Raw genomic sequence first — 15,094 nt, forward strand, 5'->3', positions numbered from 1 at the left:
TCATGTCTCCTCGTCCTCCTTGACCTCTTGGCTGCATTCAACACTGTTGGCCGCAGCGTCCTCCTAACCCTACTCGCCAACATGGGATTCTCTGGCACTGTCCGTAATTGGTTTGCCTCCTACTTCTCTGGTAGATACCAGGCAGTCCAGATGAACACTTTGCATTCGAAATGACTCGCAGTCTCCTGCGGAGTCCACCAAAGCTCCATCCTCTCACCAATCCTGTTTACTATTTACATGGAGCCTCTGATTGCGCACTCCTAAAAGATCCCACTATAGCCACCCACCAACACACTGACTATGCACCGTTGTACATGAGAGTACAAAGACCACAGGACATCAGTCATCTCTGCGGTTACCGAGCCAAAATCAAGTCCTGCCTACCTAAAACTTAACCCCATCCAAGACCGAATTTGATCCCCATCAGTCCTCCCACTAAAAAATTATTTGTCCAACAATGGCTCAATGCCATTAACAGAAAATTCACATTTAATCCAATGACTGTGGCTGACATGGAGGGCATGTTAAAAAGAGCTACAACCCAAGGTTTGCTTTGGTGATTCCCTGCCGGCAAAAGTGATTCTGGAGAACATCAATACATTTGCCTCTTTTCTCTCTAGATCTATTAACTCCTCTTTTGCACATAAAAGTTGACCTGATATCTTGAAGGAGGTTAGTGTTACCCCACTGGTGAATAAAATAGGCCTAAACCCGAGAGAACCAGCCAATCTCAAACAAATCACAAATTCTTACATTTTACTGAAAGTGATTGACAAGATTGCTAGAATGCATCTTCAAGAACACCTGGAAACTGCAGGCATCCTACATCCCAGACAATCAGGGTTCCGTCCTAATCGCGTTGCAGAAAGCACCTTGCTGGATTTACAATCTAACAGGCTGAACATCTTGGACAGGGGGAAATCGGGCCTGCTGATACTGCTCGACTTTTCGGCAGCTTTTAACCTCCTTGACCACAACCATCTTACAAACGACTTGGCTACAGAAGGTAACTGCTCAAACAACGCCACCAAATGGATACAGTCCTTTTTATGTAACAGGAGGACCTCTGTTCATTGGGGCAATGCAACATCTGCTCCAGCCCTGATACCAAATGGTGTTCCAGGTTGCATGTTTATCACTGGCATTATTTAATATATACATCAAGCCACTTTCTGACATCTGGGCTGAAACGGGTGTGCAATTCACCAACTACGCCGACGATGGTTTCAGTTGCTGTTTGAGATGGATGGGACATATAAGATTGAGGTTGACAGATTGAACACTATCTACCGAACCATCAAACAGTGGATGTCATCTCAGTGGGTGTGCCTTACCAGTAACAAAACAGAGCTTTTGAAATTCGGGTCATCTCAAGCGAGGTCGAAACTCTCCGCCAGTTACTCGGACTTCCCTATTGAGAACTGTTCAATTCCAGCCCTAGATAAAGTCAAAACATTGGTTCTTCAAAGCCTCCCTAGGTGTGGAATATCAGATTAATTACATTAAGAAAAATGCACATTATTACTTTAAACTCCTCAGGCAAATAACTCCTTTTCTTTCAGAACAAAACAGAGTTACGCTAGCACGTTCCATTATACTGCCTAGATTGCACTACTGCAATGGTCTTTTGGGTGGCGCCAACAAACCTTGCCTTCAAAAACGTCAAGTCATCCAAAATGATGCCATTCGCATTGCTAAAACTCTGCCCCGAAAAACACACATTTCATATGTAAGAAAAGAACTGCACTGGCTCCCAGTAGCTGCACGATCCAGTTCAGAATCCTCATCCTGACCCACCGAGGCAACGCTCCTGCTTACCTTAGGGACAGACCGATTAGTTGCAAGCCTAAGAAAGCAGTGAGGCCGACTGATGCCTGGCTGCTTTCATGTCCAAGAATACACCTTACCAATGGTAACGGAAGGTCTTTTTCATTCTTAGTGCCGTGGGCTTGCTATCTCTTGCCTCTGAGCCTTAGGCAAGAAAACAACTTGTTTTCATTGCGAAACATCTAAAAACTCTGCTGCTCGAGTATGACTTACTCGCTGTGGGGTTTCCTCTGATGTCCCGTGATGATTGTTTTGTATGAAGTCTTTATGTGCGCCCTAATGCCTGTGGGCCTTTGGCGTGTTTGATATAAATAAATAAACAAATAAACTGATATGCGCCTACAAGGATTTGATCATCAACTCTCTGATTCAGAAAGGTCCTTAGGTTTCACCATTGACCTGTCCTTCCAGTTACCCGTAGCCACGAAGACCTGGCTGCAAATCTCCACCCTTTGCAAAGTCAAACCCTACATCCTGCCACAGGACTTCTGGACCATATAGTGCAGGCCCTTGTAGTCTCACACATCGATGGGGGAAATGCCCTCCTGACTGGCTCCCCTAAAAGCAGTGCACAACACTGCAGCAAGTCTTATTCTGGGTGTCCAGAAATTTGACCGAATCACCCATGTCCTATGCATACTACATTGGCTCCCTCTCAAGGCCAGGAAACTGCTCTAGACTGCACGTATCATTTACAAAGCAGTCCTGGTTAGTATTTACCAAGCAGTCCTGGTTAGTACACCAGCATACCTGGTGGCCAAGCTCCACATATCTGGTGAGACCTGCTCCTCTCACAGCAAGTCGACCAGCCGGCTTGAATTGCAGCTCGTCCGCAAAGAGGACCCACTGACAAACCTTCTCTGAGTCACGTACCCACCCTCTGGAACTCGATCCTAGTATCGGCTCAGAAGGACCCCACAATTCTCCAATTTTGCATCCCTCAAAACAGGCATTTCCAACAACACCAGAACAACAACTAATCCCACTGCAGTACTTTTAAAAGATACCAGCCCAAACGCTGACCACCCACGCGATTTACAGCACTCTGCTGCTTTCGAGCTAAGTCTGCGCTTTGAACAATAAAATAAAATTGTGCAAAGAGCGTGGGTGTTGCACCAAATGCACAGTGGGAAGCAGGGAGCAAGCAAGGCCAGCACAAAGGTGGGAAGGGGGGTGATAGCCTGAACACACAGTGCAGCATATGGGAGAGTTGGGCCTGAAATCAGGGGTGTCGGGGTGGAGTCACCATACCACAGAAAGGGGGAGAGCAAGAATGGGCGCATCAGGAAGAAGGAAATGTCACCTATGAAAAAGAGAGAGAGATGGAAAAGCTAATGGAATTTGCTATAGAATGTACTCTGCATGCACCTTCATTCTTTTTATTCGGAAAATGAATGAAAAGGCCCACGACCAAGGCCTGCATCTGTGTTCCCTGTCTGGCCCTGTGTGGAGCTCCTGCTCGCCCCATCCGCATGCAGCTCGTCTATCAGCATGCCCTCATGTACTATTATGGAGTGCCGTTATGAGGGATCTGATGCATGTGATCTGAAAAGCCCTGACGGGTTAAATTCAAAAATCCCCGGTCTGTCCTCTGAGACAGTCTTTCAAGATGATTATGGTACGGCAACTTGCTAACAGACTTCCGGATTGCTGCAATATATTTAAAAGCTACTTGAAAATGGCTGAACTGCATTCAAAGCCATTTGCCCAAGCCCTACCCAGGCCCGATGTCCCGCCCCTGCCCTCTGGTGATTGGAGGTCAGTGTGTGAAAACATGGTGGCCCCTGGTAATAGGCAGGCATTGCCGACCCCCTACAAAGGCCCATGACCAAGGCCTGCATCTGTGTTCCCTGTCTGGCCCTGTCAGACCTCTGGAAGACTCTGGACCACCACTACTACTATACAACGGTATGTGCCGCGCCCCGACCCCAAACGTATCGTCTCCCTCTCCATGTGCTGCTTGTTGCCGAAACAAGCAACAATCCAACCCTCACTATTCCTCCCCGCCACCACATAGACCTGCTGCACCCTGGGATCGCATACTATGGCACAGACATCTGAAACCTGCTCGGTCTCCAAACCCTGCAGCACTTACTCCTGTAACTTGCACCTATCCACCCGATTCACCCTTCCCTTTCATCACATAGCCAGACCCCTGCCAACCAGCACCCACAACAAGCGCGTTAGCTCCAGACTTACGAGCTCCCACAGTACGCCTCATGAAGGTCCTGTCAAACTACACGCCTACTGTTGGCTCCCACGCCTCGCCATGGACGCTACCCTCCAGGCACCTATCCGATCCATTGGCCAATGTCATCAACACCCGAGTTGGAAGCGATACCACTGGAGAACCCACTGCCAAGGCCTCCCTCACAATAAAGAGACAGACCTGTAATCCTGCATTGGCAACTACCACCTGCACTATGTGCAAATCAGACCAATCTGCAGATTATACCAACCAGACCGCTATGGGCACCCCCACAAAGAAATGTCGCCAGGCTCATCTCAATGCATATCCACAGAAAATGTTGTCACCTCCACTTCTCGCGAAGAGTGCCACTATTGATGTACTTCTGTCGAAAATGTCTTCACCTGTACCTTATGCGAATAGCATTACTATGCAACCCTGCGTGCTGACCATGAAATTGATACCTGTACCCTATGCTAAGAATGTTATTATTGATGCCCTCTTGCCCAAAATATCATCATCTGTACCGTATGCTAACATTGTAGCTATTGGTGCTCCCTCACCCAAAATGCTGCCACCTGTACTCCTTACCAACCGTGTCACATCTGATTCCCCTGCCAATGACAACCCGTACACCATGAAAGAGGTGCTTGCTCTCTCCCCATTCCCACACCACCACTGCAGGTACCCCGCCCTCGACTTGAAACATGCTCACACCAATGCGCTGGTTACTCGCCCAAAAAGGACCCCACCTATGCCACCTACCAAGGTTATTCTCAAAATTGCTTCTGCAGATACCATTGCAAATATCATGTTGCCAATCCCCCTCACTGTCTCCAATACTAAGCTCACTGACCATCTAGCCAAGCTTACCATCGCCAACAGTGCCACCGCCCATCAGGTATCTCAGGCCACTAACTCACCTCGGGCTAACATGGTTAAAATGACCCTACCACAGACCTGCCCTGCCCCAATCGCCAACCAGGCCCCTAAACCGACCGACATCCAGGACCCTAACCCTACCATCGCTTCCCTTAGAAGGCCTTCCCACACCCCTGTTGAAATCACCCACAAAGCTACTACCAGTGAATGACCCGCAGTTCCAGAAAAGTAACTAAATACAATCTCGCTCCACTCCTTGATGCTCTTAAACCCAAACTCGTGGACACCTCTGACCCAAAGAACCGAGTAGACCTCTACACGGAAATCTTGGCCAGAGCCAATAACACTATTACCCCCTTAGCCCCTAAAAAAGCTAAACTGGTGGCGCATATCAATTCTTGGTACACTCAGGACATTATGGATCTCAGAGCAGAAAAAAAGACTTGCTGAAAACCACTGGAAAAGTAGCCCTTCCTCTGCCTTGAAACTAAAGTTCATTAACCTCACTAAACCATACAAAAAGCGATTATCCTTGCCAGAGCCACCACTTTCAATACTAGAATAGCTCATGCCAATTCAGACAGCAGAGAATTATTTGCCATCCTTCAAGAACTGGAAGCTCCCATCCCCCTAGTCTCCACCTTGTCTAAAGCCCCGGCCTGGTGTGAGAGCATACAGAATGCTATGCTTCAAAACATTGATGTTACAGAAATAAATACTCGCCAAACAAGATAGCCTTAATCTCGCCCATCTGAGCACTAAGGTAAACCATACTGCCACATCCAACACACCAGGTGCCCCATTGTTTAGTTTCAACAAACTCACGACTCAAGAAACCCTACAACTCTTAAAAAGCGTAAAGCCTTTAAGATGCAAAGGGGATGCTTGCCCAGCCACCTTGATTAAAGATTGTGCTGAAATACTGGCGCTGTTCATCACGCCCGTCATCAACTCTTCTTTCTCAACTGGTGCTGTACCCTCCAGCCACAAAGAAGCCTGGGTCCTACCCCTCTTTATAAAAGAACACTTGACCCAGCCATACCTAACAACTACTGACTGGCCCATCATGACAGTCCACTTCCTCTTGAAAATACTGGGCAGAGCAGCTGATGCCCAAATCCCACAACATCTAGAAGTCAACCATATTTTAGGAGTTCGCCAATCCGGTTTCCGCCCAGAACACCGCCCAGGACACAGCACCGAATCAACTCTCCATGACCTCACAAACCTGATGGACGAGATTAGGGATGAGCCGAGGTCTGCCCTACTCCTCCTCCTAGACTTGTCCGCAGCCTTCGACTTAGTCGATCACAATATATTATGTCACCATTGTACCTCATCAGCCTCCTTCTCGCCTGAGGGCAGCATCCTGGATCGCGTCCTTCCTAGAAGGGAGGGTGATGAAAGTATTCTGTGAATGCCTGCACGGCACCCTCCCCCATCACTTGTGGGGTACACCAAGGGCCCAGTGTCTCGCCAACCCTCAATAATATATTCACAAAGCCCCTCTTTGATCTCCTGGATTCCGTCTGCATTGCTTACACCAACTATGTCGATGATATGCAAATCCTCCTCCCCCTTTCTGGAACTTACACTGATGATGTTGACATGCTGAACTCCGCATACGCCACCATCCAAGATTGGAGGGAAAACCACGGCCTCTGTCTCATCGACGAGAAGACGGAACTTCTCATTGTTGGCTCCTCCACGGTCTTAGAAAAAACTGGACCTTGTGTACTCCGCCTTCATCATTGATGGCACACGTATCCTAGTCTTACCTGCTGTAAAACCACTGAGAGTCTACCTTGACGCTACCCTCTCCTGAACCCGTCAGGTAAATGCTATATCCTCCACAGCAGCCTGCTCCACTAAACTCATAAATGCTGCCAGACCTTTCCTCTGCACCAACAGCTGCCTGACGATCGCCCGTGCAGTGGAGGGTGACAGGTTGGATTACTGAAATGCCCTCTTTGCTGTTACCTCGGCCCACAACATACATAAACTCCAGACCATCCAAAATAACGCTCTACGGGCCAGCCGGAACATTCCAGGATCAGAACACATATCAGCTGCCCGCAGAGGAGTTCCTTGGCTCCTCGCTGCCCGCAGAGGAGTTCATTGGCTCCCGATCTGTGAAAGAATCACATTCAAGACACTCACAATCACCAACAGATGCATCTCCAAATCCGCCCAACCTTATCTCGTTCAAAGATTTCACTCTACCAGGCCCACCAGAACCCCTTACACCAACAGATTATTTCGACCCAAGTGCAAACGTGCCAAAGCAGGTGGGTCAAGCTTCCCAGTCATTGCTGCTAAGCAACGGAATTCCCTCCCACATGCGCTAAGGGCGGAGGAATCCTACTGGGCCTTCCGCGAAGCCCTACAAACCCCGGCTGTTTAATTAACCCACCCCTTACAATCCCCCCTTTTGCCACAGTCATCTGCTGTGTAGAGCAGCACCAATGAATTCAAACCTATAATTCATGCTACCTGCCTCTGATCTACTGAACTCAATGTAACCACTTTGTATGTTAGTAAATGTTATCCTTGCCTCTGGGCTACATGTAACTGATTTCTCCAGCACCCTGATGCCTGAGGGTTTGTGTGCGCTATACAAATGAAAAAAGAAAAAATATAATAATAATAATGTAAATCCTGCAAGACAGCACTGCAAGTTAAGTGTTCACCCCAGACATCTATGGCCATCCTGCTGGACAATGTCCCAAATCCTGGCACGGCCAACTAAGACCTCCATCCTTCTCAGTTTGATTAATGCAGCATCTTGAAATTGGCAAATAGTATCTATTATTACAGTGCCTTGAAGCATTAAGGAATCTGTCATGAAGCACTATATAAAACACATTATTATTGTTAGTTTATGAGGGAGCACCTATTGCTTAATAATACGGGGAGTAAGCCATGACTTTACCATCAGCAGCATGTCAAATAACTAATAATTATAGAAATAATTGTTCTGGAAATCAGCTCTGCACTCACACTACTAAGCAAATAATGGTGGTCATCGTGTGCAAAGGGGACTCGTGTTTATAATCTCACACGTGCCCATAGCACTTTCTAATGACGACAGCTCTAAGTGTTCCCAAAGTTCACTAGTGATGAAATAATGCCCTCTGGGCGCCTTTGGGATTTAACGAGGGTTTAATTAAAGCTCAGGCACGAGGCTGTGAATTCATCCTGGCAGTCAAGTAGTGAATGTTCTGGTGCAATTAAACGATTACAGAACTGTAGAAAGAGGTTTACCCCGCTCCCCAGCATGCCTGCACCCCTGATGAACTCCAGGTGAGAGGCCGTTTGATTCACAATGAAAGTTATCAGTAGTAAAGCAGACTTGCTTCTAACTTGCTCTTCTCTTTCCAGGAGTAAGTCAAGACTATGCCAACATTGCTACTAGTCATTTCTTTGCGGATCGGCCCCTTGGTGTCTAACATAACAACAACAAACCAGGCCTAACAGGAATAATTTGGTACATGCGCACTGTTGGCAGTCAACAGAAAAGACGGCTGTCCAAACAAAACACCCACGAGCATTGTTTAAGTAAGCGTTCTGCAACCTGCAGCTCCCCAGTTGTTTTGAACTAAGACTCCCATGGTCACCACCATTGACTATGCTGGAGAGAGCTGATGGGAGTGGTAGTCCAAATATATCTGGAGCCACAAGGATGGCAGAGTCCTTGGTGTAGGCGTTATTGGTTATCACAGAGCACAGGTCACAGTGTTGAGTACTCACTTGCTGGTCTTGCAGTTTGACCCCCACCACTCGGAAGGTGTTGTTGGCCGTGTTGTGGTAGATGTTGATCCGGCTGAAGCCTTGCTGTCCAGCCTTTATTGGCACCCATTTCTTACTCGTGTCGTCGTAGACCATGACGGAAGCCCGGGCTTGGCAAATACTTTGTTCGCTGGAGGGTAAAGCAGAAGATGGCGGTTTATCAGTACTGCTCCGGGCAAGCAGAGCCATTTTACAGATCACATCAGTTACATGGTAAACCTGCACATACTCAAGAGCATTGCTGCCCTGTTTCCCCTCCCCTCTCCCTTGCGCTTCGCCTCTCCCATCCCCCTGCACATTTGCACTGTCGCACTTGCACGATCTGTATGACACAAGGCCTAGTAAGATCATTTGTCTTGTCTGCCCTCTGTCTACCTAGAACCACTTGTGTACAGGCACGTTATAAGGAACAAGTTACTTACCTGTAACTGTTGTTCTCCAGCATGGGTCTGGCATGGATTCACATGCTCATGAATATTCCCCGTCGTCAGGCTGGGAATCCTCGGTAAAGAAAAAACCAGTATCAGTTTCGTTTCTGATCTGTCTTTCGTAGTAATAACCAATCACTGGTCTCTGCGTCATACTGACCACAGCCAATGACTGCCCTCTACCTAAGCACCGCCTCTGGCAGCCATCTTCAGATTTGGAAGCACGTGAAGTGGCAGTATGACCAAGTGAAGAGCCGCAGAGGGGTAGGCGGGAGGGTTCGCATGTGAATCCATGCCAGACCCATGCTGGAGAACAACAGTTACAGGTAAGTAACTTGTTCCTTCTCCAGCATGGGGTCTGGCATGGATTCACATGCTCATGAATAAAGAATACATAGCAGTACACACATGCACAACCACGGGAGGTGGCAAAGGCTCAACATTAAGCATAGCATCAAACTCAACATTAAGCATCTTACCTCCTCACCAGGCTCACCTCAGGCGAACAGGTTGCGCAGCACTGCTTGGCCGACCCTGGACTCCTCCCTGGAATCCCGGTCGACGCAGTAGAATCTCGTGAAGGTGTGCGTCGACCTCCACGTAGCAGCCCTGCATATGTCCAGCAGGGGCACACCAGAAAGGAACGCCGTGGTAGCTGCGATCGCTCTGGTGGAATGGGCTCTCGGACGGCCGGGCAGCGGTCGGTTTGCCAACCGATGACAGTACATGATACAGCCGGAGAGCCATCTGGAAATGGAAGCCTTCGAGAGAGCCTTCCCCTGATTGACAGGTCCAAAGTTCACAAAGAGTTGTGACGTCTTCCAAAAACACTTAGTGCGGTCCACGTAGAACTTCAGCGCTCTAGCTACATCCAGCGAGTGCAAAGTCCTCTCAGCCGGCGACGAAGGCGACGGGAAGAATACAGGCAACACCAAGGGTTCGTTGAGATGGAAGTCCGACGGTACCTTGGGCATGAAGGAGGGGTGCGTCCTGAGCACTACCCTCGTGTCGTGGAAAGTCAAGTACGGGGCCTTGCAGGAAAGGGCCTGGATCTCTCCCACTCGTCGTGCGGAGGTGATGGCCACAAGAAAAGCAGTTTTCCACGATAGAAACTTCAACGGAGCCGAGTGCAGAGGCTCGAACGGAGGTCCCATGAGCTTGGTCAGCACCACGTTGAGCTCCCACGCCGGGGCCGGAGCCTTCACCGGCGGGAACGATCTGAACAGTCCCTTCATGAACTCCTTCACCAGGCGATGAGACCACAAGGACGTCCGTCCCGTGGTTCTGGTGTATCTGGAGATCGCAGCAAGATGAATCTTGATGGACGCGTGTGCCAGGCCAGCTTTGGCCAGCGTCAGCAGGTACGGCAGTACTTGGGGAGCCGTAATCCGTAGAGGGTTAATCTTCTGTGCGTGGCACCAGACAGAGAACCTCTTCCATTTGTGTCCGTAGCATTTAAGAGTCGAGGACGCCCTGGCCTTTGCAAGAATCTCTCTGCAGTCGGCCGGTATGTCGTATCCTCCAAACTCTAGCGCTGCAGGAGCCAGGCCTGCAAGTTCAGCGACTTCGGGTCGTGGTGGAGGATGGCGCCTCCTTCCCTGGAGAGTAGATCCGCGTCCGCCGGCAGTTTGATCGGCGGGGACGCTGACAAGTCCAGAAGGTCCGGGAACCATATCTGCCTCGGCCACGAGGGTGCGACGAGGATCATCCTGCACCATGACTTCTTGAGCAGGTTGACTAGCCGGATTAGCAGAGGCAAGGGAGGGAACGCGTAGAGGAACAGGCCCTCCCAGGGGAACGAGAAAGCATCGCCCATGCTCCTCGTCTGGGGAAACCTGCTGGCGAACCTCCGGCACTTGGTGTTCGTCGCCGTCGCGAACAAGTCGATCTGGGGTGTGCCCCACCGTCGGAAGAGACGATCCACCAGATCCTGCCGTAGTTCCCACTCGTGGCACGAGCGCAGCTCCCTGCTGAGTGAGTCGGCGATGGTGTTTTTTATCCCTGCCAGATGAAACGGCACCAGAAAAATCCTTTGGGCGACGGCCCAATGCCACAGGTCCTGCGCCTCCTTGGACAGCGCTGGGGACCTGGTTCCGCCCTGTTTCCTGATGTAAAACATGGTGGTGGTGTTGTCGGTGAAGATCCTCACCACCTTGCCCCTGAGGGACGGAAGGAAAGACCTGAGGGCCCAAAACACTGCACGGAGCTCCAGGACGTTGATATGCAGGGACTTCTCCGTCGGGAGCCAGAGTCCCTTTGCGTGCAGATTTTCGGTGTGCGCTCCCCACCCTTCCAGGGAGGCATCCGTAGTCACAGTCTCCTGGTGGGCTGGGGTCTGGAAGTCCATGCCCGCCGTCAGATGCGCGCGGGTGCCCCACCACCGTATCGCTCGTCGGAAGTTCTCGTCGAGCTTGATCCTTTCCTCGAAGCTGCCCGTCGTCTGGATCCAGCGCGCATCCAGGAATTCTTGCAACGGGCGCATCCGGAGCCTGCACATGGGAATGAGGTAGATGCAGGAAGACATCATCCCGAGGAGGGACTTGATGGACCTCACTTTGGCCGCGTCGGCCACCAACATCCGTTGCACCTTGCCCAAGATGGTCCTGGTCCTCTCCTCCGACGGGGAGGCCAGAAGGGACACTGTGTCGAGCCTCGCTCCGAGAAACAGTGCGACTTGCGCGGGCACCAGGTGGGATTTGGCGTAGTTCACGAAGAATCCCAGGTCCGTGAGGAGTTGGACGGTCCTTGCCGTGTGAACCACGGCGAGTTCCCTCGTCTTGGCGCGGATGAGCCAGTCGTCCAGGTAGGGGTAGACGTGGATCCCCTAGGTGACCATCCGGAACTTCTGCGCCTTGATGAACTTGTTCAGACGTCGGAGGTCTAGGATGGGGCGCCATCCTCCTGTCTTCTTCTTCACGAGGAAGTATCTCGAGTAAACTCCGGAGCCCCGAAGCCTCTTTGGGACGATTTCGATGGCGCCCTTTCTGAGCATCGCCTTTACCTCCAGGAGAAGTTGAGGGACGTGAAGTTCTTTCCTGGCCACGGGGGGGGACACGCGGGCACCTTCTTTGAAACTCGAGCGCGTGGCCCCGGGCCAGGGCGTCCAGAACCCAACGGTCGGTGGAGATGGACTCCCACACGCTGACGAAGCCCGCCAGCCGGCCTCCCACCGGGGTGCTCCGGTGGGGGCCCGACCCCACAGCCGGTTCAATCCTGCTTGGACGCGGCCTTGCCGCCTTGACCTCCTGGGCGACGACGGCGGGGTCCGCTAGACTTGCCTCGTCCTCTGTAGGCCTCTTGCGACGACGAGCGGGCCGCTTGACGGTAGGAAGCGAAACCGCCGCCGGAACCTCTGGAGGCGCCCTTGCCTCCGCTGCTCCGAAAGGGCGTCCGACGTTGCTGCAGAACTCCGAGGGCCCGGGCCGTCTCAGTATCCGCCTTGATGGCCTGAAGGGAATCGTCCACTGTCTTCCCAAACAGGTTGTTCCCGTCGAAGGGCATGTCCAGGACTCTGGTCTGGACGTCCTGCCGGAAATCCGTAGCTTTGAGCCATCCACGACGTCGAAGGCAAACGCCGTTGCCCAGCTGGCGGAACCCAGTGTCGGCGATGTCCGTCGCCACGGTGATGGCGTGGTCCGAGGCCACCTCACCTTCCTGCAGGATCTCCAGGGCCTCCGCCCTCTTGTCGTCCGGCAGAAAATCCAGCAGGGGAGCTATCTTGTACCAGAGCTCCCTGTCGTAGCGAGCCACGATAGCCAAGGCGTTGGCCGCTTTAATCGTCGTCGCTGCCGACGAGATGACTCTACGTCCCATAGCATCCAATTTCTTTCCCTCGCCGTCTGGCGGGGAAGTCGATGTGGAGGCCGCACCCCCCCCCGCTTTCTTCCTGGCTGCCGCGGAGACGACGGAATCCGGGGTAGGCTGTGCCCGGAGGCACAGGGGGGCCGTGTCCGGGACCCGGTACTTCTTCTCGTACCGGTCTCTTCTAGCTGGCGTCGTGGAAGGGTTCTTGAGGAGGGAAAGGCCCTCATCCCAAATGTCGTCCAACAGAGGCACTGCGAGGACCGTCTTCCTCTTGGCCTCGCGCCGCTGATAAAGGAAGCCTTCCTTTTTCTTCTCCTCAGGGCAGAGTTGGAAAAGCTCGGAAGCCCTGGAGATCATGGAGTGGAAAGATCCGATCTCGTCGGGCGGAGAAGCCCTGGCGGGAGGCGACGACGGAATATCCTCGTCGTATGCCTCGTCGTCCGTACCCGTCGCTGCCGTGTCAGTCCCCGTATCATCCCCTCGGGTGGACGGGGGAGAGGGCTGGACGGGGCGCGACGGTTGAAAAGGAGGTGGTGGATGGATCCTTCTTTTCTTGGTAGGGGGAACACCAGAAGGTCCCGGTTCTGGATCCCCCGACGGGAAAGGTTCTTCCGTCGGTAACGGTAGTCTCGTCCTTATCTCGGAGCATAAGGACTGTATGGCCAACAAAATGGCCGCCGAGTTGTCTTGCGGCGCTGGCAGAGGGGAATCCGACGGGCGAGCAGGGGCCCCGTCGGTATCCTCGACGATGTCGTCGTCGTCGTCACCTGCGTCGGGGTCCATTCCGACGGGCTGGCCTTCTTCCACGCCTAGGCCGTGGCTTAAGACCTCGATCAGCTCCTCTTCTGAGGTTGAGGCCGAATCTACGACGACGCCCTGCCCCCCCTTCTTCTTCCCCAAGGGGGGTTTCACGGGGGTCCTATCGATGGGCACAAAAGAAGACTCCCTCCGAGGAGGCAGGGAGATTCTGGGCCCCGAGGTCGCCACCACTGGCGCAGCCTCCACAGGCTGAGCCAGGGCCGCCGCGACCGTTTCGATAGAGGGCTTGGTCGGATGGATCAAGGCCTTCACCACCTTAGGTGCGCTCACCGCCTTATCCTTGAGGGAGGGGGCACTGCCACGCTCCTCCTCTGCCTTAGAGCTCGACCGGGGCCTCTCCAGGAGTTTCGCCGGGTGCTCGGCCTTCCTCTTACCCGACCCAGAGCGTTGGCTCGTGGTTGATGGTGCCGGGGAGGGTGCGCCCTGCCTGGCGCCCGTAGAGCCCGACCGTTCGGCGCTCCCGGTGCCAGCGGACTCGCGGTGCTTAGCCTTATGTTGGGCCCCCGTCGCCGGGGCGCCCTCAAAGGTCTTAGAAGACCGCTCGGGTTTCTTCTTCTTCTCGCCAGACGGGCTCTTACCCTCCAGCCAGTTGGCGAGACGTTGATGGCGGTCCTTCATGGTCCGTTCCGACATGTTGCCGCAAAACGCACAGTCCTTCTCCACGTGCGTCTTGTCCTCATGAAGGCAGTAAAGGCAGAAAGAGTGTTCGTCCTCCTTAAAGACGTTCTGCAGCTGGCATCCAGGGCAGACCCTGAACAGCTTTCCGGGCGTCGAGCTTCCCTTCTCCTGGGCCATCTCCGAGACCGGGCCTGAGAAGCTTCTGGAGTCCTCCGAAGTGTAGCTCGACGAAATCTTCACCCTTGAGGGGCGCAGACGAATCCGACACGGGTCCCCGTTGATCGGATGTAGGATCGGTGGAGCTTGAGGCTCTTTTGACCGAAAGAAATCGAGTTTTTGTGAAAAAACGCGAAAAAATAGCACTAACGCTCGAGAGCAATAGCACGAGGATCCCAACACATGAACGTGCGGTAAAAATCTGAAGATGGCTGCCAGAGGCGGTGCTTAGGTAGAGGGCAGTCATTGGCTGTGGTCAGTATGACGCAGAGACCAGTGATTGGTTATTACTACGAAAGACAGATCAGAAACGAAACTGATACTGGTTTTTTCTTTACCGAGGATTCCCAGCCTGACGACAGGGAATATTCATGAGCATGTGAATCCATGCCAGACCCATGCTGGAGAAATGACTTATCATATCATCGTACCATATCATAAAGCACTTGGCACAGTGAAAGATTGCATAATACAATATTTCCAGCTTCGAAAGCACCTCAGTTATGCAAGAGCTGGCATGTCG

General features: G+C 52.2%; 1 protein-coding gene across 19 annotated transcripts in view; it reads right to left on the reverse strand.

Annotated features, from left to right (window-relative positions):
• EVL (Enah/Vasp-like) overlaps positions 1 to 15,094 on the reverse strand; it is a 965,108-nt gene that overhangs the window by 508,392 nt on the left and 441,622 nt on the right. For all 19 annotated transcript variants that reach the window (XM_069637816.1, XM_069637808.1, XM_069637813.1 and 16 more), the window contains exon 2: positions 8,648 to 8,816. In XM_069637816.1, coding sequence (XP_069493917.1) covers positions 8,648 to 8,816 — 169 coding nt within the window. The remainder of the gene's footprint in view (positions 1 to 8,647; positions 8,817 to 15,094) is intronic.

Source organism: Ambystoma mexicanum, chromosome 14 (genome assembly GCF_040938575.1).
Source record: "Ambystoma mexicanum isolate Mex_15411 chromosome 14, UKY_AmexF1_1, whole genome shotgun sequence".
Classification (NCBI taxonomy): Eukaryota; Metazoa; Chordata; class Amphibia; order Caudata; family Ambystomatidae; genus Ambystoma; species Ambystoma mexicanum.